At 52.4% G+C, this 21,799-nt stretch overlaps 1 protein-coding gene across 1 annotated transcript in view; it reads right to left on the minus strand.

Moving 5' to 3' along the window:
* Window positions 1-21,799, minus strand: part of ESYT3 (extended synaptotagmin 3) — a 42,482-nt gene that overhangs the window by 15,702 nt on the left and 4,981 nt on the right. Inside the window, exons 2-7 of the mRNA XM_036267253.1 lie at window positions 9,959-10,000; window positions 7,570-7,704; window positions 4,080-4,156; window positions 2,464-2,530; window positions 1,390-1,479; window positions 908-963 (exon numbers count right to left, since the gene is read on the minus strand). Of these exons, the coding sequence (XP_036123146.1) occupies window positions 908-963; window positions 1,390-1,479; window positions 2,464-2,530; window positions 4,080-4,156; window positions 7,570-7,704; window positions 9,959-10,000 (467 nt within the window). The remainder of the gene's footprint in view (window positions 1-907; window positions 964-1,389; window positions 1,480-2,463; window positions 2,531-4,079; window positions 4,157-7,569; window positions 7,705-9,958; window positions 10,001-21,799) is intronic.

Genomic DNA, 21,799 nt, shown 5'->3' on the forward strand with positions numbered 1-21,799 from the left:
TACTATGGCCCTTCTGTTCCCTGACAGCACATCCAAGTTCTCTTTACCCGTGGGCTGACCGTCTCCCCCACAGAGGGTGCAGGGACAGTCCCTAGAAAGGCCTGGCCACAGTAAGTGCTCAGTAAGTATTTTCTGAATGAAAGAATCTATGACTGGATTCTGGACCTAGGAGGCCGAGATCATGGGAATGACCCCAGGGAGCCAGCTAGTGGTCCTTCCTGCAGGTGAGGGAGCTGCCCGAGCCCGGCGAGCCAGCAGGTGTGTGCCCTGGCTGGTCCCTGCTGGGGGGTGCCCGCAGGCTGGAGCCCCCCTCCGCCGGAGGGTGCGGCTGAGCCCGGCCGCAGGGGCGGCACTTCCCAGGCCAGCTCCTCCTCACTGTGCCCTCCCAGCCTGTTTGTGATCATGGTTGGGGCGGCCACAGGGTTTCTCACCACACTCGGTGGGAAGGATGAAAGGAGACACTCGTGTGTGTCCACACCCACTCTGCCACCACCACACACTAAGTGTTCTCCCAGGGACCCCAGATAGAGGAACCAGGCTCTGCTTTTACCAAGGAAGAGCCCAGAGAGGCGAAGTGACTTGTCTAAAGTCACACCTGCTAACCATCGCAGCCAGGAGCCTCATTAGGCCACACGGCCTCCTCCGGGACATCTCCTTTGATCAGAGCCACTCTCCTGCACACGCGTGTGTGTTTTCTGGGTGCAGTGCCTGCCCACCGAGGCCAAACAACAGTCAGCCTCCCACTCTCACACCCCAACATGCTACCCTCTGGAGGGAGAACTCGGTGCCGGCCCCCACTCCTCACACAGGGAGCGGGGAGGGAGGGCAGCACTGCCCGGGTCACCGACTGCACAGCCCCGCAGGGCCCACCCTCGGGCTCTGCCTGGAGGCTCCCACAGGTACTCACTTGATTCCTGGTGCATCCAGCAGGTTGGTCAGGCCTGTCCAGTTGATCTGCAAGTGCTGCAGGGCAGAGGGAGGCTGTTAGGCTGGAAGGAGCCAGAAGCCCATAACTGAGAACCCTCTGCCAAGCACCTCCCACCCACCCACATGGAGAACCCAGCCTGCTGGGGGCGCCCGCTGCAGGGTGAAGGCAGGTGAGGGGTGAGGCACCTCCCAGGCCTGTGCAGGGGTGGTCAGGCCTGCTGCGTCCCTGCCCAGTGACTGCAGGCCTGGCCAGTGCACGTGGACCCTGTGACCCTGGCACTTCCAGTCTTGGGGAGAGCCAAGTCGGGTACCTCCAGCCGCTTCAGATTACACGGGGCAGGCGTGTGGAGTGCCCGTGGGCTTAGGCATCTCCGTTCTTGGCTCCAGCCCGGTACCTGGGGCCCAGCGGGCACGTGCTCATGCCCAGGGAGCAGCAGCCTGCCTCGCATCCTTGGGGCTCACCGGCTTCTGAAGAAAGAACACGGTCACGGCTCCCACGAAGGGTTTGTCCTCCAGGAGGGGGTCCAGGATGACCCGCAGTGTGCCCTGCAACTGGATGGCGCAGAGAGCCCCACAGGGGACTTCAGCCTCTCTTCTCCCTGCACCTGCTGCGCTCATCTGAGGCCACCGCTGTCTCCTCCCAGGCCACCCCAAATGTCAGGACTGCCTACTGTCCCAGCAACGGCCACACTCAGAGACAGAATCCTGCCACCCCTTCGCCAGCTCTCCCGGGGCCATGAGCTGGCCCCCACTGCCTTGCCCACAGTTCAGGCCCAGCCAGGGCCCAGGAGTGGGTCCCACTCAGCTCCTCTACTCCTGCTACGAGACACTTCCTCCTGGATCCACCTCAGCTTCCAAGCACGGAGTCTGCATTACCCCATAAACAGAACCTTCTCTTCCCTGGGCCACCGAAGTCCCTCTGGGGGAGCTTTACAAACTAAGACAGGCGTGGGGCTGAGGGGCTGTGGGGCTGTGGGGCTGTGGGGCTGAGGGGCTGTGGGGCTGTGGGGCTGTGGGGCTGAGGGGCTGTGGGGCTATGGGGCTGAGGGGCTGTGGGGCCGTGGGGCCGTGGGGCCGAGGGGCCGTGGGGCTGTGGGGCTGAGGGGCTGTGGGGCTGTGGGGCTGAGGGGCTGTGGGGCCGTGGGGCCGTGGGGCTGTGGGGCTGTGGGGCTGTGGGGCTGTGGGGCTGAGGGGCTGTGGGGCTGAGGGGCTATGGGGCTGAGGGGCCGAGGGGCCGAGGGGCTGTGGGGCCGTGGGGCCGAGGGGCCGAGGGGCCGTGGGGCCGAGGGGCCGAGGGGCCGTGGGGCTGAGGGGCCGTGGGGCCGTGGGGCCGTGGGGCCGTGGGGCCGTGGGGCCGTGGGGCTGAGTGGCGGGTGGGTGAGGCCCAGCAATCCCTTCCTGGCTGTGTGGCTTCGGGCCTGGAGTCCCTCAATCATCACCAGCCTGTGTTTGGTGTCACCATCCCCTTTGGCAGCCTGCTCTGACCCCCCACCCCAGGCACAGGAATGGGGGGCAGTCCAGTTGGGCCCCACTCACCTGGATCCCGTTCACACCCGCCTGTATCTTCTGCAACTCCACACTGATCTCGCAGTCCCCGATGTAGCTGATAGTGGGGAGGGAGCAGGAAGGCCAGGAGGAGGGTGGGTCAGCCACTCAGAGAGGAGGGAACGTGCCCAGCACCGCCCAGCTTGAGCCCAGGGGGCGGCTGCCAAGCTCGAGTCCTGCCTCAGCTTCTCTCGGCTCTGCAGACACTGGTCCAGGCCCAGACCCTGGAGGGGCAGCGCCCCAGGTCCCTGCACCCAGGAGTCCCATGCACCACCTTGTCTCACAACACCCATGGATGCAGAGGAGCTCCTCTTGGTGAGCACGGTGCCCACCCCTCTGCCACTGCTATGCTCCTGTCCCGTCTCTGCCCAAGTCTCTTCCCGGAGGACACAGAGCAGCCATACTCTTTACATCCAGCCTTTCACCCAGGTTGTTGTGGAGGGTGGCGGAGGGGGAAAAGGTAACATTCTCAGGAACCTGAGTCCTGCTGTTGGCTCTTGCCAAGCGATGGGCACAGGGAGCACAGAATGAGTGTCTTTGAGGCTAAAGATCCAGACCCTGTGAAAGGACTAAAGAAGACTAAGGGGAGGGAGAAGGCGGCCATCATATATCTGCAGGACACAGGCAGGGGAGCTGATGTCCCAAAAATGTCGAGGGCCCCCTGAAAGGGTCAGGGGGAAACCTGGGAACCCCAGGCTGCCTGAGCTGGCTGGGAAGCTTGGCTGGGAGGCCAGCTGACCTTGACTGTCCCTACGTGTTCATACGAGGATCTGTGCCAGTGCCTTGGGGCCAGGATGCCCAATAGCTATCACCATCTCAACACACTTGAGACCAGCCTCCAAATGGGGATGAGTATGCCCAGAGCTGACTCCTGTCTTCCCAATGTGCCTTCAATGCCAGCCTCTGGGCTAAGGACGGGAATTCTGAGACACTGGAAAGGAACGGCAACATTCTAGAACCTCAGGAGTTGATCCTTGTTCCTTTAAAACACAATTCAAATCTCACCACCTCCAGGAAGACTTCCTGGGTTGAATCTCCCTTCTCACCAACTCAAGCCAATTACAAATCTCATTCAAAAAAGGTGCCCTTGCCCAACCCACTCAACTAGTCACTCAAGTGTCTTTGCATCCTTTAGTTTTTCTGAGGTGCCACAGCCCAGTACTCCCGCCAGTCCCGCACAGCCTGTGCTCGGAGCTCCCTGGGACTCACCACCAGTCTCGGCATCTTCTTGTCACCCTTGCTCCCTCTTGCTACATCCCCTCTGAGGCAGCTGGTCTGACCCTCCAGGTGACCTGGCCCTGGCCTCTAAGAAAGCTCTGCTGCCCGGGCCTTGGTACCCAGCATGCTTAGTGCCTGGTCTGGGAGAAGCCAGGCCTGGGCTGAGGGGTCAGATGGTGGTGGCTCCCCTGGGACCATCCGTTCTGAAACTCTTCCCTATCCTAAGCAGGGACCCTGTGCTCCAGTCTGGGCAGGTGTGGGGGTGGGGGCACATCTGCTCTGAGGGGCAATTAGAGTGTATATATGCTACTCCATCTTCAAGCTGGCTGTTCCCACAGAGCGCTCCTGGCCCCACGCCTGGCCCCCACAGGCAGGAGGGCTGGGCTCACCATATCTGCAGGTCCAGGACCACCTGTCTCCGGTTGTGCTTGTTAGTGTGTGCCTTGACTCCGTTGATCCTGGGGCACTGGAAGAGAGGCCGGGGGGCTTGTCAGCAGAGGTCTCGCAGCAGGGACAGCTGCTGCCCCTCCCAGCACCAGGTTTTGTCCACACCCACCAACATGACCACTGCATTGCTGGGACAAGACATAAACCCACCCCATAGGCCCTGTCCGCCCTTGTCGCCCTGATACACCTCTCCCTAGAATGTGCACCCTCGTTTCTCTCCTCCGACCACAGATATTTACTGAGCCCCCACTTTGCACAGGCGCTGGCCTGGGAGAAGGCCAGGAGCAAGGTGGCCGAGCCTGTCCTCACGGGCTCACAGCCCAGCAGAGGAGACAGCGGGGGTGGGGAGGGGAGCAGCCTGTGCTGCCACATGGGCATCTCCCAACCCAGCCTGGGACGCGCAGAGGTTAGTGAAGGCTTCCTGGGGGAGGCGGTGGCATTTAAGCAGTTCTGGCAGATGAGGAGGAGTTGGCCTCCTAAGGGCAAGGGAGGGGGCAGGCCCCTGCGGAGTGCTCTGACCCTAGGAATTCAAGTGCCAGTGCCAGGACTGCAGTCCCCGGCTCTGGGCTAGGGCGGGGCTCCTAGATCATTTTTCTTCCCCTTCTGCCCAGACTCGTCTCCTCCAGTCAGGTGGCATTGGAGGAGGGACTGGTTATTACTTATCTAGAATCAAAAATAAATTTCATGCCCTGGCCAGTTTGCTCAGCAGTTAGAGCATTGGCCCGCGGACCAGTTGTGGGTTCGATTCTGGTCAAGGGCATGTACCTCGGTTGCAGTTTGTCCCTAGCCCTGGTTGGAGTTTTTCGGGAGGCAACCAATCCATGTGTCTCTCTCACATCGATGTCTCTCCCTCCCTCTCTCTTCCTCCTTCCTTCCCTCCCACTCTATTTGAAGATAAATGGAAAAATGGCCTCTGGTGAGGGTTAAAAAATAAATAAATTTCATTTGAATGTGAGTGATGCACATGCTGGAGTGATTAGGGGTGAAACACCCATGGAATTTCGTCTGAAGAAGATAAGACAGTAGAGGCATGGACATGTGCTCAAATTCACTGCACAATCCAGATGGCTCCCTACAGAATTCTCTCAAGTCTTTGTTTTTGAAATTTTTCATAATGTCAAAGAAAAAATTCAACCAGATTAGAGGAAAGATTCCATTATCTTTTTGTTCTCCCCACAGATATTTACATATTTGTCATCATAGGAAAAGGTTATCAAAGGGTAGGGAGCTAAAAATGCAGGGAAAGGGGTATTAAAGGGGCTCGTTAAGCAGTTAATTAAATTATGTAGTTTTCCAGAGTTTTTGATATGTGTGGTATGTAAAATGTATAAGTTGCTATGATTTATTTTCTCATGTTCACATTTATTTAATATTCATTTTGTCCTAATATTACATTTTACATTCTTTTTAAGAGAGTTCCCAGAATTGTAGAAGCTTCAGGCCCACAGCAGCTGGCTCTACCCTGGTCTCCAGGGCCTTGATGTTTAAGGCCCAGAAAAGCCAGTGGAAGCCTGGGGTGAGGGGGGTACTGACTGACTTCCCATAGCCTGGAGCCTGCTCCTCCCGGCTGGGGTCTGTTTGCAGGGTGTGGAAAGCTCAGCCAGCCCTAAGACCCCATGCGGTCTGGTCTGCGGAGACCAGCGCTGAGAGGGCTGCCCCCCTGGAGACGCCCCACAGAAAGGACGGAGAAGCATCGAGGGGGCATCTGCTCTGTGCTGGGAGGCGGGCCTAGCCCCGGCGCACAGTAAGGGGAGGGGCTCAAGGCTGGAGTTGGCCTCCACTGGCCTTCTCAGCCCGGGGCCCTATCTAAGCACTACTGCTCACACAGCCTTGCAGGGGCCCCGAGGCCGGGCTGTCAGTCCTGCCTCACAACCACCCTCAGAAGTGGGGAAACTCGGAGAGGTTATGTCACTGGTGGAGTCAGGCATGGACACAGGAGTCAGAGGGGGATGAAGGAACGGGGGTGTGGTCCTGACCAAGCCCAGGAAGGTCACTGAGGAGTCCGCTGTGACCCCTGCAATGGAGAGAAGTGGGGACAAAGCCTAGGTGGGGGAGGAGACAGGATGGGAAGGGCTTTGAATCCCAGGAGTCTGGTATTTCTCTTGCAGGGCGGGGGCATCTAGTTGGCCTGCAGGTCCCTGGCCTGCTTCTTCTGATGTGACCAATCTTCCCTCCGGATCAGACACCTCTAGGCCTGCAAGGGGCCACTTTCAGGTGGTGCCACATCCCATGGGCACCACCAGACTATCAGCCTGGCTGAGCAGGCTCTGCTATAAACACAGCAGTCTGTAGGCTGCCTGGCTCTGAGCCTGCTGACCTCTTCAAATGCCAACTCAGATATCACCCCCTCCAGGAAGTCTTCCCTAACTACCACAGCCCCCACGTCCCTCCACTCCCGAGTTCATGCATTCCCCACCACATGTACATTGCCATGTTGTCATCCACCTGTATATGCATTTGCTTCCACAACAGGACAGTGACCTTCCTGAAGGTAGGGCACAGCCACCCACATCTCTGTCTATGGTGCCTCACACACAGCCCCGCTCAAATCATACGTGAGTGAAACAGGGAATGAACAATAGAACCGGCAGAGTCTGGGACAGGCCCATCCTGGCAGAGTCTGAGTGGCATGAACCAGAATTCTCCAGGGCTCGGGCAAGGCTGATCCAGCCCCCACTCAGCTGGGGGTGGGGGGTGCACAGAGTGGTGGTCCAGAGCTGGGCCCACGCCCTGGGGCTGCAGACAGCTCTTAGCAGGCTGGCCTGCACTCAGACACCTGCTGTTCTGGAGCAGATCAGAGGCCAACGCCCCCAGGTGACCGGGTGTTGGCCAGCACAGCGGTTCTCCGCCTGGGTGATGCATTTTCGAGTAAGACTCACATCAAGGGGGCCCTTTGGGGCAAGAGGAGTGGGGCAGGAGGGTGGAATCAGAAGTGCGGTCTAGAATAGGGCTGGTAAGTTAAACAGAAACTTCTTTCCCCCTGGGTCACCTGCTGTCTTCACAGAACTAGCCTGGGCTTGTGACACTGACCGCCAGGATGACCGGTTAGCAGAGCCTCCCACAGGGCTTCCCCGGCTTGAGGCACTGTCTCACTCTGAGGGTGTTTGCCCCGCTGTGCCTGAGGGGAGCCCGTGTGACTGGCTGGCTTCCATCCTGCGTGCCATCTTCTCCAACTTTGGCTCAAGAAATCTGGAATTGTTTCCCACCCCAACTCTGTTCTCTCGCGGGGCTTCCTGAGAGCCTGCAGAGATGGTGGCACTGGGACTGGCGGCAAGGGGTCTGACAGAGGCCGGGCTGGGAAGTGCAGGTGGGGCGGGCCCCCTGGGAAGCCCAGTGGGGTCAGCCCAGTCAGCCCAGTGAGCTGGGGCGGGGAACAGGGACAGAGAAGACTGCACAGCAGGCCCAGGCTGCCCTTCCCAAGACAGCACTGACCTTCTGTCCAAAGTAGAGCTTGGTGAAGGTGAAGGTCCTGAGGTGGCTGCTCTTCTCCCGGATCTTGGGCTCGAGTTTCTCCCGGAACTTGTTTTCCATAATTATGCTCAGGTAGGGCCAGATCTGGGAGATGATCTGAGGGTGGGAAGAGGCCCTTAGGGGTCAGGTCTGCGCCCCACCCCGACCCACGGCTGTCTGAGGATCTTACACCTTGGAGCATGGCCATCTCTGGTCTGACCACACCCTTTGCTAAAACTCCAACTTGAAATTTCACGTCAACCATGTACGTTAAAATTTTATCCTCACCTGAGGACATTTTTCCATTTTTTGTTCAGATAGAGTGGGAGGGAGAGAGAGAAGAGAGAGAAACATCGATGTGAAAGGGACACATCGAGTGGCTGCCACCCGCACGACCGACCAGGGCCGGGGACAAACTGCAACCGAGGTACATGCCCTTAGCGGGAACCGAACCCGGGTCTCTCGGGACCGCAGGCCGACACTCTAACCGCTGAGCCAAACTGGCCAGGGCAAAAATTTTAAAAACCTATTTTAAATATATGCATAGAAGGGCCATGAGACCCTTACTCTGCACCCCCCATCTGCCTGCCTGCCCACCGCCTGCCGCCGGCCGTCTGTCTGTCCATGGCACAGCGGACAGCTGCAGCAGTGCCTCCCACTCCTGTGCAGGCAGCGGACCCGAGATCTGGTGCTGGTTTGCAGAACACCATGAAATATTCATTCACCAAATCTAATAATACGAAGCCCTTGCATTCTGTGCTAAAACATATGATCTGAATCTTCACTATGGGATAAACAAGTAGCAACTGGCTAGAAGTTTAAGAAAAAAATCACAAAAGAGAAACTTAAATTGTTTCCTATGGATTTAGTTTTTTTCCTAGCAATCAGAAAAAGCTGCCTGGTGTGGCAGATTTCTGCGGCAGAATGATTCATGGCGTTGGTCTTGGAACCAAGTGCAGGGCCTGGGAAGGGGAGGGTGGGCAGAGATGGGGCCTGGTGGCCAGAGATGGTGATCAGAGAGGGTGTGGCTAGCCAGCCGATGGGCTGTGTGTGGAGCAAAGGCTTCTTCCTCTTCTTTCTCTCTGACTTGGGCCTCAGTTTAAAGATGCACCTCCCTCATTCCAAACTCATGATCAGAGGCGCCTGGAGGCGTATGGTTTGTCCCCATCTCTCAGGGCCTCTCTAGGGGCTGGTCCCACCTTCCTGTCTCACTGCTTTGTCATCGCCAAGTGCTTCTTGAGTACTAAGCTCTTTGGGGGCATATCTGGTGCCCTAGTGTGTGGTTTGTCTACATAACTGTTTCCCATGCGGGAGCCTTATCCCACTGGTCGGTGTGTGTTCATGCAAGAAAGACATTATGCACGCAGGCCTGTGAACCAGCACACACAGAAGAACACTACTTTGGGGGCACAGTACAAGGTTTGTCCTAGAGGCCCTGGGCCTGCATTAATCCACAGAAATCTGTTCACTCCTCTTAAAGCAGCAAACTACTTCCTCCAAGTTTTACCCAGAGGCTGAGAACAGTTTTTGATCCACTCGGCAATGACATCTGGGCCAATGTGAGAATAGCAACCTTAGATCAAAAGCCATCAGGAGGTCCTTTTTTATATCTAACCTAAGTCATTCCTGCTCTGGGCTAAGCCTCAGTCGGAAACAGAGGCAAGGTTTGTATTGAAGCAGGGGCTGCACAAGGCTTCACATTTAGGGGCAGATTAGGTAGGAAGCAGACTGATTTCTCACTGTAAGGGGGCGGAGGGCAGCCTGGGGTCTCAGAGCCCAACCTGGGGCATTTGCAGCAGAGCCCACAGGGAGTTCCCTGAGTGACCCAACAGCAATCCCACCTGTGAGGACAGTGATCCCAGCACCCACAATAGGCCAGGTACTGTGGTGCATTAATTACCTCATTAATCCTCACAACAGCCCCAGGGACAGGGACCATAATTATCCCCATTGCACAGAGGAAGGAACCAGCTCCGAGGTGTTAGGCAACCTGCCTGAGGTCACCCAGCCAGTGCGCGGAGCTGGGCTGGGAACCAGGCCAAAGCCAGCGGCAGCTCTGGAATCGCCTCCCTTTCTCTCTCGAGGAAGCTAATCTGGGCCTGGGGGCCACTGGAGGTGGCACGTTTCTCTCTAATCTCTGCATCTTCTAACTTTTCTGCTGCACCCATGCGTTAATTGCACAGTCTTAAAAAAGTGTTTTTTTCAAAGAAAAAAAAAAGTCATTGGTGATGAGAAGAACCGGAAGGGTGGTGAGGGCTAAGGGGAGAGACGGGCAGAAGTCCACCACCCAAGGGCAGCAGGGCCGCTGTGCCCTGCAGGCGACTCCGCGGAGGGCAGCAGCGAGGCCAGGCCCACCGCGCGCTGGCCTTACCTTGTTGGCCCACTCGACCCGCTCCACGTCCGGAAAGTGGATCTAGGGAACAGAAGCCCGGAGGGGGAGTTAGACTCGAGACCTGCCCGCCCCTGGGAACCTGACAGGCTGCCAGAGCAAGCCAGGCAGTGCTGCGGGGCAGGGCCTGCTCCCACCGCGCTGAGCACACCCGGCGCCCGCCCCACCCTCCAGGAGCCACGGTCCAGAGGGACGGGCTGCAAACAGCCAGCCGGCGCCCACGCACAGCCGTGACACTGCCATGGCGGAGGGCTCCAGCTCCGGCTTGGGGTGCCCTTGTGGGCGACTCTGGGGAGGCTCTTCCCCGTCCACCCTGATCCGCAGGCTGGAAGAGGGTCTGGAACCCCCTCTTGGGCCTCCCCCAGGTAACACTGAGTCTGCTCCTGGCAATTCTGTCCCTCTTATTGCTTTTAATGACACAGTAATACTCGGTAGAAAATTAGAAAATGTAGCTAAGCAAAAGGGAAAATATTTTCCTAGAGAATGCGCCCAGTGATAGTGGTTGTTAGCAGGTTGATACATTTCTTTCCAGTCTTTTCCAGAAACAAGTATGTGTGGTTTTCACAGAAATTGAGGTCACAGTGCTTTTTCCCAGCGTGCTTTCCTCCACTTAGCAATAAGTTGTGGTTGTGCTGACGCTAAAGATAACAGTTGTCCATTTGAAAAGCCAGAAAGGGCATTACGTTGTTTACATTGGCAACTGGGGGGTGGGGCTGCGGAGGCTGTACCCACAGTCCCCCCCCCCCCAGTCCCTGCCCCTTCCCCAGCAGGGAGGCCCCTCGGGCCAGGTCCCACAGCAGAGCTTTCTCCAGGACACAGACCCCAGCCAGTGCCTGCTGGCTGATCCTGCCTCATCCCTGGGAGAGAGGAGGTCCCCAAGGCAACCTTTGCATGACATGATTTGAGGGAGCTTAATACCGTCCCCATTCTCAGTCTCCAAATGTACCTGCTGAGCTTCTCAGTGCCCCTGCCAGGGTTTCTGGGATGGACAGAGGGCAAAGAGTGTGTGTGTGTGTGGGGGGGGGGGCACCTGGCACAAAATACAGATCAATACAATGTCAGCAGTGGCCCATACTAACCTGGAGAAGCATCTATTATTCCCAGGTGCTGAAGAAACACTACCCGGTTCCCAGGAGGGGAGTTGGCCCAGCCCTCACGAGACGGGGAAGGAAGTGGCAGGAGCTGGGTCATGCCCACCAGTCCAGCTGGGGAAAAGCAGCCTGTTCACCACACATTCCCTCCAGCTGCCCCAAGTCAGGTCCCAAGCTGGTGTCTGGAGCGTGGAGGGTGGGGCCCTTTCATTAAGCTCCACCACACGGCCCAGCACTAAAGTAGAAACTCCTGCACTTGGGCTCTGCAAGGTGCCCCAGCCCATACCATGGCCTCATCCCCCAGAACACCCCTCCCATCTTGAAGTACAGGCAACTTGACCTTTTCCGTCCCAAGGCCTGTACAAACCATTCTATGGGTCTGAAACACACTTCCCCATTCTCCTTTGAATGCTGTTCCTCACAATCTGAGACTCCACTTCTTCCAGGCAGCCTCTCCAGATCTCTCAAGTGGGGGATGAGTGCCCCCATTGCGTGTCTGCGGATTCTTCATCGCAGCATGTAACACACGTTAGCGCTGCCTGGTCTTGCTGCCTGCCTCCTGCCTGGGCTGGAAGTTCTAGAGGGCTGACTCAGCCTTGGTCTCTAATACGGCCTGTCCCTGGAATGTGAATGTCTTAATAAGTACTTGTGGAATGAATGAATGTATGAATGAACGCAATGTTTTTGCCTTCAAGGAGCTCCTAGGCTAGTGAAGGAAGCAGGCAATTCACAGATCATTCCAGTGCAGGGTCAGAGCTGAGGGGGCAGCAGAGGGGGACACCCCAGAGGAGGGTTTGATTACAGCTGGGCTCTCACCGGCACCCGCTGGCTAGACCCCTTGCTCTCCTCCCATCCTAACCACTGCACTTCCCACTTGTCCTGCCCCAGGGCAAACTTGTATGCATGCCCCTTCCTCCCCAGGCAGTTCTGCACCCCTGGGAGCGGAGAAGTTCTGGTCTGCTGGACCCTGGAAAGGTGATCCACGTTGACGGGTCCAACCCTGGCACACTTGGGAACTAGTTGGACGAACTCTGCGGAGCTGCCCATGCCTCCTGAATTAGAGTGCATTAGGGTGGGGCCTTCCGTGTTATTTTTAACAAGCTCCTGGCATGATTCTGGAGTTCAGCAGGGCTGGTTGGGAGATGTCAATGACCAGCCCATCTCTTGCTGGTTGCAGTGAGGGAGAATAACAGAATACCCAGGGCCCACATTGATTAACTCTGTATGGTGTCGCTGGGCTACCCATGCCTGTATTTGAGGGTTCTTGCTAAGATATTCCTCTAGACAGTGAGCCTGAACCCCGGGACAGAGCAGCAATTCAGACCAAGAAAACAGGAGACCATCAGGTCACCCGGTTCTGCCTCAGGCCCTCAGGCCCACCTGAGCCTGACTTAGCACCTGCCACCTCTCCCCACGCAGGAGCCGGCCACCTTCTCCCTGTCCCCGAGTAGGTTCTGGACCAGGGAATGGAACGAAGAGACACTGGCACTTACGGAGCGACTCCTCGTGCCCAGTACTCAGCTGGATGTAGACAACTTAGTCTATTTGTCAATTATCGTTGGTCTTTTGGGGATCTTCTCTCCTCCAGATTCTCAAAATTACTCTCTGTTTGTATCTATTGGCTTTATATTTTAGCTGTTGCATTTAGGTTTCCAATCTGTCTGGAATTTTTAAATAGTGGAGGGGATAGGCTTATAATTTCATTTCTTTCCACATTCTAAGACAATATTCTAACATCACATACCAAAAAGAAAACAAAGGTTGTCCACTTTTCTCCTAATTCGTGAGGCTGCCCCCCTCATAAACCAGCTTCGTGTGTGTTCGAACTTGGCGTTGAGCTCCAGGCTGCTCTTCTGTGGGTACCATTCTGTTCTAACCCCTCTGGGTTTGCAATGTTACCTGGGAGGGTGAATTCCCTCTTGTTGCTTTTCTTTTTTAGGCTGACTTAGAAAATAGTAGGTATTTATACCTCCATAGGAATCTTAAAAAAAAAAAAAATGCTCCTGGGGTTTTGATTGCTTTTTTTATCCTCACCAGAGGACATTTTTGCATTCATGTTCAGATAGAGTGAGAGGGACAGAGGGAAGAAAAGAGAGAAACAGACATCGAAATGAGAGATGTCAACTGGCTGCCACCCACACGACTCTAACTGGGGCCAGGGACAAACTGCAACTGAGGTACGTGCCCTTAGCAGGAACCAAGCCTGGGTCTCTCTGGACCGCAGGCCGACGCTCTAACCTCTGAGCCAAACCGGTCAGGGCTTGATTGCTCTGTTTTTTAATTTATAGGTTCATTTGTGGGAGAATGGAGTTTGCATCCATGACCAGAATATTTCCCTTTATTCATTCACATTTAATTGTATTCACAATCATAAACTGCTTTCTATTAGAGTCCTGTACATTTTTTGTTAGATTACTTTGAGGGTTCTGTGGTTATCAGAAATTTCATTTTCTGGGCTACTTGGTTGAAATTTGTTACTAGTTCTAATCACTCACTGATTCTCAGAGATTATTTACATACATTTACACTCTCCAAATAATAACAATTGTTGTCCTTTGCTCCCTGCTATCTTTATTATTTGTTTCTCTCGTGTGATGTCATTGGCCAAGACCTCTATCCTCCGCTGGCCAGCAGTGGGGATCATCAGCACCTCTATTTGTCCCTGACCTCAGAGGGAAGCTTCTCCATGAGGTTTTGCTGTAGATTTTTCGAGAAAAGGCTCCATGAAATGGACGAAGTTCTTTTCAACGCCTACTTTTCCAAGAGCTTTCATTATTTACAGGTCTCAAACTCTATTCAATATTTTCTCATATCTATTGAGATAATTATGCTGTTTTCCCTTGTCCACGAATGCAGTCAGCTTAATTGATTTTTCTTTCTAAAGCAGAACCATCTCAAGTTCCTGGGTTACACCCCCCCTTTCTGCAATACATTTAGTCAGCTGATATTTCATTCAGGTTTTACACACTCAGGAATCAAAGTGATACCTACAACTTCTGTTCTTACATAGTCATATCTGGTTTCGGTATAAAGATTTTACAATACATCATAAAATGAGTGAGACAGCTTTCCTTGTCCTCTTTTCTGGAACAGCTTGTGAATACAGAAACTATCTGACCTAAGAAGTTCAGTGTATCTTACCTATAAAACCATCTTAGCCTGAGGCTTTTGGGGGTGGTAAGTGACCATTTTTCTCTTTAGTGGTGTATTCAACATCTCTTTATCTCTGTTCGTGATGATTTTGGCAATTATATTTTTTCTAGAAATGTATTTCATCTAGGTTTTCGAATGTTATGATATATAGTTTATAATATTTTATTTTATCTGTATTCCTTTTTTATTCTATATTTATCTTTTCTATTGTTTTCATAATCAAAATTTGAAACAAACTGTGCCTATTGTATTAATCTCTTCAGAAAACTAACTTGTTAATTGTCTTTCCTCTTTTCCTTTATTTAAAAATTTCTATTTTCATTCTTATCTTTAATATTTCCTTTCTAATTTATTTGACCTAAGTCTTATTTTGTGGAGAAGATGATTGGCGACTGTGCTGTACACCTGAAACTAATGCAAATTAATATCGATGTAAACCATAATTTTAAAAAAATCTGTTGCTTTTGTATATTCTTAGAGTTGAGCTCTATGAATCTTAGAGTAATTTGTTACAAATTCCCCTGATTTTTGACAGTGTTTTCATTGTTTCTCTACTGTTTCTTTCATAATTTCCATTATGTCTACCTCTTAAACAATGACTTTTTAATAGTAATGTTTTAAAATGTCTAGACATGAGATTTCTACAGCTGTCTATTATTGTTTTCTAATTTCATATCTTTGTGGTCTGAACAGTCCCAGGGTGACAAGTCATTGGAATACATTGATAATGCCTCTGTGGCTTAGTGCGTGATTAATTTCCATGACTGTTTCATGCATGATCAAGTTATTAATCATGTCCTTTTCATATTCTTTATCCTTGCTTACTCTGTCTACTTGATTATTCATTTTCAGAGAGGAATGTATGAAAACTTTCAAGCCCAACTATTGATTTATCTCTTCTGTGCAGTCTGTGTTGTTGGTTTATATTTCATGTTTATATTATGCAGTACATATATGGCCATGATAATTATTTCTTAATTATGGTTACTCCTATGAGAATATAACATCTTCCTTTTTCTTTATGATATATTTGAGTTACACTCTATTTTGTCTAATATGAAAATTGCAACTCCAGCTTTCTTTGTTTCAAAGTTGCCCAGTTGTATCTTTTTCCAATCCTATTTTCAACTCTTTTGAGTTTGTTATCTCATATTTAAAACTCCCTACACCCCCTTATTAGATTATAAAAAATAATAAATGGAGCCAGAACTGCTATCCCAGAGGATCGACCTTACACATCTTATACCTCAAACCTTTGGCATGTTAAAACAGGGCAAAGTCACTTTTGGACTGGACCTAAAGCAACATTATGCCCCAAAAAACTATTTGCAAAGATAAGAAAGCAGATATTACGACTACAGAACTGATGACTACCAGACTGAAAATTCAAAACACTATTTAGAATTAGCATCACTATGTTATGTTAGTGGCACCAATATAAATTCCTTCCTTCTACTAATTTAATTGCTCCCCTTCCCTTTCTCACAAATACCCATTGGCTTTGTCTCCTAATCAAACATTTGGGCTTCTGCCTGGACCAATGCTTTCCAAATAGCATTTGCTGTTTTTTTAAACTCAAATAAATGCTTGTTGCCTCTCACTTTGAACTTTTATTTTAGGTTAACAACCTCCATATTACAGATAAAAAAACTAAGGCTCAGAGGTCACTTGTAGTCCCCAGCTGTGGCTGCTGGAGCTGAGACCCAGATCCAGGGCTGTCCGTTTTTGCACTGCACCCGCTTGTTCTTTACATACTACATTTTCCTCTTGGACGGACGTCTAATTCAGCAGAGGACTGCCCTCATGGGCCTCAGTCCTCACTGGTAGGCCATGCTTTACAGCTTACAGAGGACGTTACACGGACACTATTTGATCTTCCTCATGCTGTATAAAGTGAACAGCGAAAATACAATCAACCCCATTTTACAGATGAAAGGCTCGGAGACTAGTTTGTACTTGTCAAGATCACCCAGGTGATCAGAACTCACATCTTCTCACCTGTGTGTAATTTGAGCCCAGCCTTCAAATGTTATTTCCCCTCCCTCTTCTCCACCAAAGATGTCAGCATTTGAAGCCCATTTATTAGTGTTTCGTTAACTTATTCCTTGTGCATTTAAAAGTTAACTTCTGTTAACTTCACTTTTCTCACCCACAAGATGGGTACAGTGCAGCCCACTGTACTGAGTTCCTGAGAAAACGAAATGAGACAATGCATGTAGGTGCTCGGTACCTTCCTGGCTCAGAGTCCACTCCAGACGTGGTGACTTGTTGGCAACTGTCCAGACCCTGGAGGTGTAGACACTCTGACACCCTCAGGTACATTCCAAGATCAAGGTCACCTGGGTTGTGTGTCCATTTCTGCCTGACCCAAAGCCCAGCAAATCTCTACTGGGTCTCTTGGGTGCCTGCAGCTCTGCACTTTGGGAGGCCACCTAGACGGGAGACTAGAAAGTGGTTGAGGCCACAGAAGAAGGACCCTAGTTGACTGTTGATAGGTTGGGCCCAATGCCTTGGAGGCGCCCATGGAAAAGTCTGGCCAAAGGGGGCGCTCCATAGTGAGGTGTGGCAAAGAGACCCAATCACAGCCTCTGTCTTCAGTCTTTTCCTCACCAGACAAACAAAGAAGACAGGTGGCTCACGCTCAGACTGGGTCCTGAAGTCACTGAGCTTCTGTTCCAATTCCCCATGATGCTGGGAGTATCAGACCCCCTGGGGGGAGACACCCACACCACCTAGCAATGCAAAGGGCTAGACTCAGGCAGTGGTTCTCAAACCTTTCTGTACAAAAACACCACCTGGAAAGCTCATAAAAAACATGAGTTATTGGTTAGAGTATTAGGGTGTCAGAGTGTCTACACCTGCAGGGTGAGGATAAATACATCCATACTTACAAAGGGAGTATCATTTATGCTTCTAAAAGCAAGGGGAGGAAAGAGCTGGCAGGCAGAAAAAACCCACAAACAGTATGATTCCGCCAGGCTCTGGGCACTGCCCTTCCCCCTAAAAGTGGAGGGCCCCCACCCCCATGTGTGCCTTCGTAGCCAGGCAGCAGCTGGAAGTGCAGCTGGGGCCTGAGGACTGGGTCTGCCTGACTCACTGCTTTCGGCCTCAGGTTTAGCTGAGGCTGTTGATTCCTGTGCTGCCCAGATCCATAATCCAGAGAGAGTGGATGCGAAGCCACTTCTAAAGGAGACAAATTCAGCACACTAGCAGGGTTCCTCCCCGTGGAGACATGGACACTATCCTGACTGACACAATACAGTGTGAGCATGTCCCCAAAGAAAGCCTGGAAAATCGGAGAATCACCAGGATCTCAGATCTAGCCCCTCCCTTGGGGAAGTTGAAGCAGACAGAGCTCAGCCCCCATGCTCACACAATTCTCTGCGCTGACAGTGTGCTTGGGCCCACGCTGCCCAGGCAAAGTGGGCTAATACTTTAATGGCAGCATTTTTAGACACTGTCATGGGAGTGGCAGTGACGAGAGCCTGCCCAGGAGAAACAGACTGTAAGGCGAACTCAAGTCTAAGTCAAGGCTCCAAGCTAGCAGAGGCCATCATAAACGTCCCCATCAATGCGCCATCGTTAGGTGGTCCTGTGCTTTATTCCTTTTATTTATCTAGGAAAAGTGATTCCACAGCACTGAGGAAATGGAACCAGAGTGATGGTGACAATCCACTGGGGCAGGGGCCATGCGGGGCCCACAGAGGGGCTGGGGTGGGGAGGCCTGCCCAGGAGCTTCTGGCCTCCAGGCCCTCTCAGGAGGCAGAGGACTGGAGGGCTTCACTTACAGTCAGCCTGTCACTAGGCGAATCCTCGCTTTCTCTCCCAGGAACGGTAGCTCCTCCTGGTCACATGCAGACACATGGACGCAGAGATACAGACGTACACACCAAGATATCCAGACATACACACAAGACATGTGTGCACATACAGATGCATGTGCCACACACATGCACCCCCCCCCCGAACTATAGAGACAGTCACAGAATCACACACACACACAGACACACACCCTCTTTGCTGGAAAAAAGGCCTCATGGCTCTTCCCTGCTCCAAAGAACATTCTTACACACACCTGCAGACTCAGACTAATGTTGCCAACCCCCTCCCCAGGCTTGGAGAAGAGAGGAGAGCCCTCATTTCGGGTGTCCTGCAGGGATGTCCTACCCAGGGAGGCCATGCCGACTTCAGACTGACTCCCATCTTTCTGAGAGAGGCCCTGCACTGTGGGTGCCTATTCCGGGGTTCCTCTCCTACCAGAACACAGTCCCTGGATTCCACTCACTTTCTCCTGAGGAAGCACAGCTTTCTGGCCTTTTCTGCCTCTGTTCTTGAGAGGTAAACGCCCCCGTGCACACCGCTCCTACGTCTGCCCACTCTTCTATTTAAATCACCCTGCTGCACTGCTTTAAAGGAAAGCACTGTGTTGCCGACTTGCAATTCTCTCTAGCACTGTTCTGGGATCTACATGCTCCCTAACAACACCCCCAGCCTGCAAACTGGCCTGAGTCCTGGCCCCCGCAGAAGGACAACTGAGCAGATAAAACCCCAAAGGCAGTGTCGGGGACAAGAACACTGGTGCCAGGAGCCTGGCACCCTTTGCTGAGGAATAGGGCTGGGAGCTGTCCACAGAGTCACTTTTTCTTTTTATCCTCACCAGAGCACATTTTTGCATTTATCTTCAGATGGAGCGGGAGGGAGAGAGGGAAGGAGAGAGGGAGGAAGGGAGAGAGAAACATCGATGTGAGAGAGACACACCGACTGGCTGCCACCTGCACGACCCCAACTGGGGCTGGGATGAACCGCAACTGAAGTACATGCCCGTGGCTGGAATCAAACCCAGGACTCCCTGGTCCGCAGGCCAACGCTCTAACCGCTGAGCCAAACCGATCAGGACCATGCAACAGATTTTTATCGAGAGACTACTACACGCTGAGCTAGGAGCCGAAGGTTCAGCGGTGAACAAGAAATATGCCTCACCTTAAAGGAGCATTCAGTCTGGAGGAAAATGTCAGACATAAAAAAAGGCAGGTGCAAATCAGCACAACAAGCGGAGTGACGGGCATGCTCAGGGACTGTGGGGCTGAGGAGGAGGGTCCTAGAGCAGGTGTCTGGGCTTGGACTTGAAGGAAGGACAAGGGAGCCAGGCTGGCAGATCAGAAGGAGAACTTCCAGACGGACACAGGAAACGCCACCCACCTCGGCTAGCCATGGAATAGGGAACCTTGGAAATACCTGGAGTGATCAGTGTTGGAGAATTGACTACGCGACTTATGGTATATTCATATTAAGAGTATCACAATCCTTAAACATGTTTTTGGAGAATGTGTATAATATAATGTTAAGAACATAAAACAATAAGAAAAAAAGGTTCAAGTTTTCGAAAACTGCTTTCATATATACCCTCTATATAAAGGAAGTACCCCCAAACATAATGCCTCTCTGGCCATGTCCAAATATTCTACAATGGGAATATTTGTACTTTTATAACTAGAAAAACCATATTTTTAATCAGTTTATAACCGGTTACCTGAAGTAAATACAATATGGGCAAAGGAATGGAGTGGGCAGTTCTGGGGTCTTGAAACATCCTATGTCCTAGAGAAGTTCCTTAGTTTTGAGGACTCATGACTCCTGGAATGCTGGGGGGGGGGGGCTTCAGGGGCAGAGTGTCCACCCTGTGTTCCCACAGAGGGTGAGCTTGCAGGAGCGAGGCCCTCACTCCCAGTCTGCTGGGAGGCAGTCAAGTCTCAGACCCTTGGTTTGAAATGATGGGGTATGTGAAGTGAATGGGGCTTTGTCCCTTTAACAGTTCCCACAGGGAAAACATCTTAACTTTCTCTTCACTATTTGCAGTTTGGGAAGAGGAGGAAAAGGAAAATCACCTTCCTTAAGTACATGTGGAACTTTGGGATTATAAGTTCCAGGTTTCCCAAGATGTAAAGAACTCTACCAAAAGTGACGCTGAATGGAGGGGGAGGGGCAGGGGCAGGAAGGAGAAGGGAAGACGCGGCTCACTCCCCTGTTCTTCCATGTAACCTTCACAACCATCAGGGGACAGCTCACACCTCCCGGTGCCTACCCCAAACTCACTGGGACAATTCCACAGAGGTACTGTCTCTGCCTGCTGCCATGGCTCTGGGCCAGAGGCCAATGGAAGCTGGTAATCAGCTCTCCACACCTTTCTGCCCACTGGACAGGGGACCAGGACAGAGAAGAAGGACAGGGGCTGTCCCACCTTTGGCTCTGATCCTCACCTACCGGATGACCTCTCAATTACTCAGGCCCTCACGCACCTGGCTTGGAGAAAGAGTTGCCATGGACACTCCTGTCCCAGCAAGATTCAGCCCCTTGTAAATTAAGCAACAGGTAGTTTCATGTGAGTTTGGGTATCAGAAATGACTGTCAAGAATCTGCTCACCCCAGGATGAGATGATGAGCTTAAGTGGCCAAACCTGTGGAAAATTTTGGGGCCAGAATGCTCCACCCTCTCCTGTAGCCAGAAACACCCAAGTGTTACTTTCTCCAAGGAGGCTACCTGGGCCACTTCCAGCCTGGGTTAGATCCCCTCCCACAGGCCTTCTCAGAGCCTTGCACTGCTACCTTGCAGAACTCATCACCCTGTATCAGAAAAGGCTGTTCTCAAGGCTCTCAATCTCATCTAGCCTGGGGGTTCCTCAAGGGCGGGGACCTTGTGTCACTCATGTTGGGCCAACCTGTGGCACTGTGCCTGACATACTGCAAGCCCTCGGTAGATGTTTGCAAACTGAGTAAAGGATGCCTAAGATCCCTGTTCTGGGCTTGGAGGGAGGGAGGCCCACATTCTGTTCCCCCTCTTTCCCAATCCTGGCCCAGGACATGGTAAGGCCATGAAGCATCAGTAAGACATGAGGCAGAGACCCTGGGGCATGACTAACCTGCCTCCTGCTTCCTGAGGACCGGCCTGACTCCAAGCCCTATGAATGATCTCACAGGGTTTCAGGGACCTCATGGGCAGGAAGTCCCCCAGTTCCAAGTGGCCGCCTACCAGTCCTGATGTTTAAAACCAGGTTCCACACATGAGCTCCAAGAATCGAGCTTTGTCATCTAATTTGAGCATGCCCAGTTTAGCTCAGCGTTGTCATTGCATCTACTTCCCCTAATTAACAAAGGTTCGTACAGGACAGACCCTGAGAGCCTGGGCCCTAGAAGATTGGGGCTCCACCCACAGAAGGAATGCCACACTCTCAGGAAAGGAAAGCTTTCAACCCTGGTTGTCTGCCTGAATGACTGCCAGAGGGACCATCCCAGTGGACCAGATCCTAGGGTTGCTATAAGCCTCGGAGTGCTCACCACTTTGGAGGAATGGTTCACCTGTCAGCCGTCGTCCCTCAGATGTACCCAGTTAGGTGGTGGGTAGACTGAAAGGTTGGGGAAAAGGGTTCTGTGTGCAGAGGGGGTAGCAGAGAAAAGCCAACAAGGGACTGATTAATCATGGCAGACTTGTACATCTAGAAAGATGATATAGAACATCTCCTAATCCTCATCATTTCCAGAGAAAAGTCAAGGACCCAGAGAAGATGGGACTTTTGCAAGGTCT

This window comes from Molossus molossus, unplaced genomic scaffold (genome assembly GCF_014108415.1).
Source record: "Molossus molossus isolate mMolMol1 unplaced genomic scaffold, mMolMol1.p scaffold_m16_p_18, whole genome shotgun sequence".
NCBI lineage: Eukaryota > Metazoa > Chordata > Mammalia > Chiroptera > Molossidae > Molossus > Molossus molossus.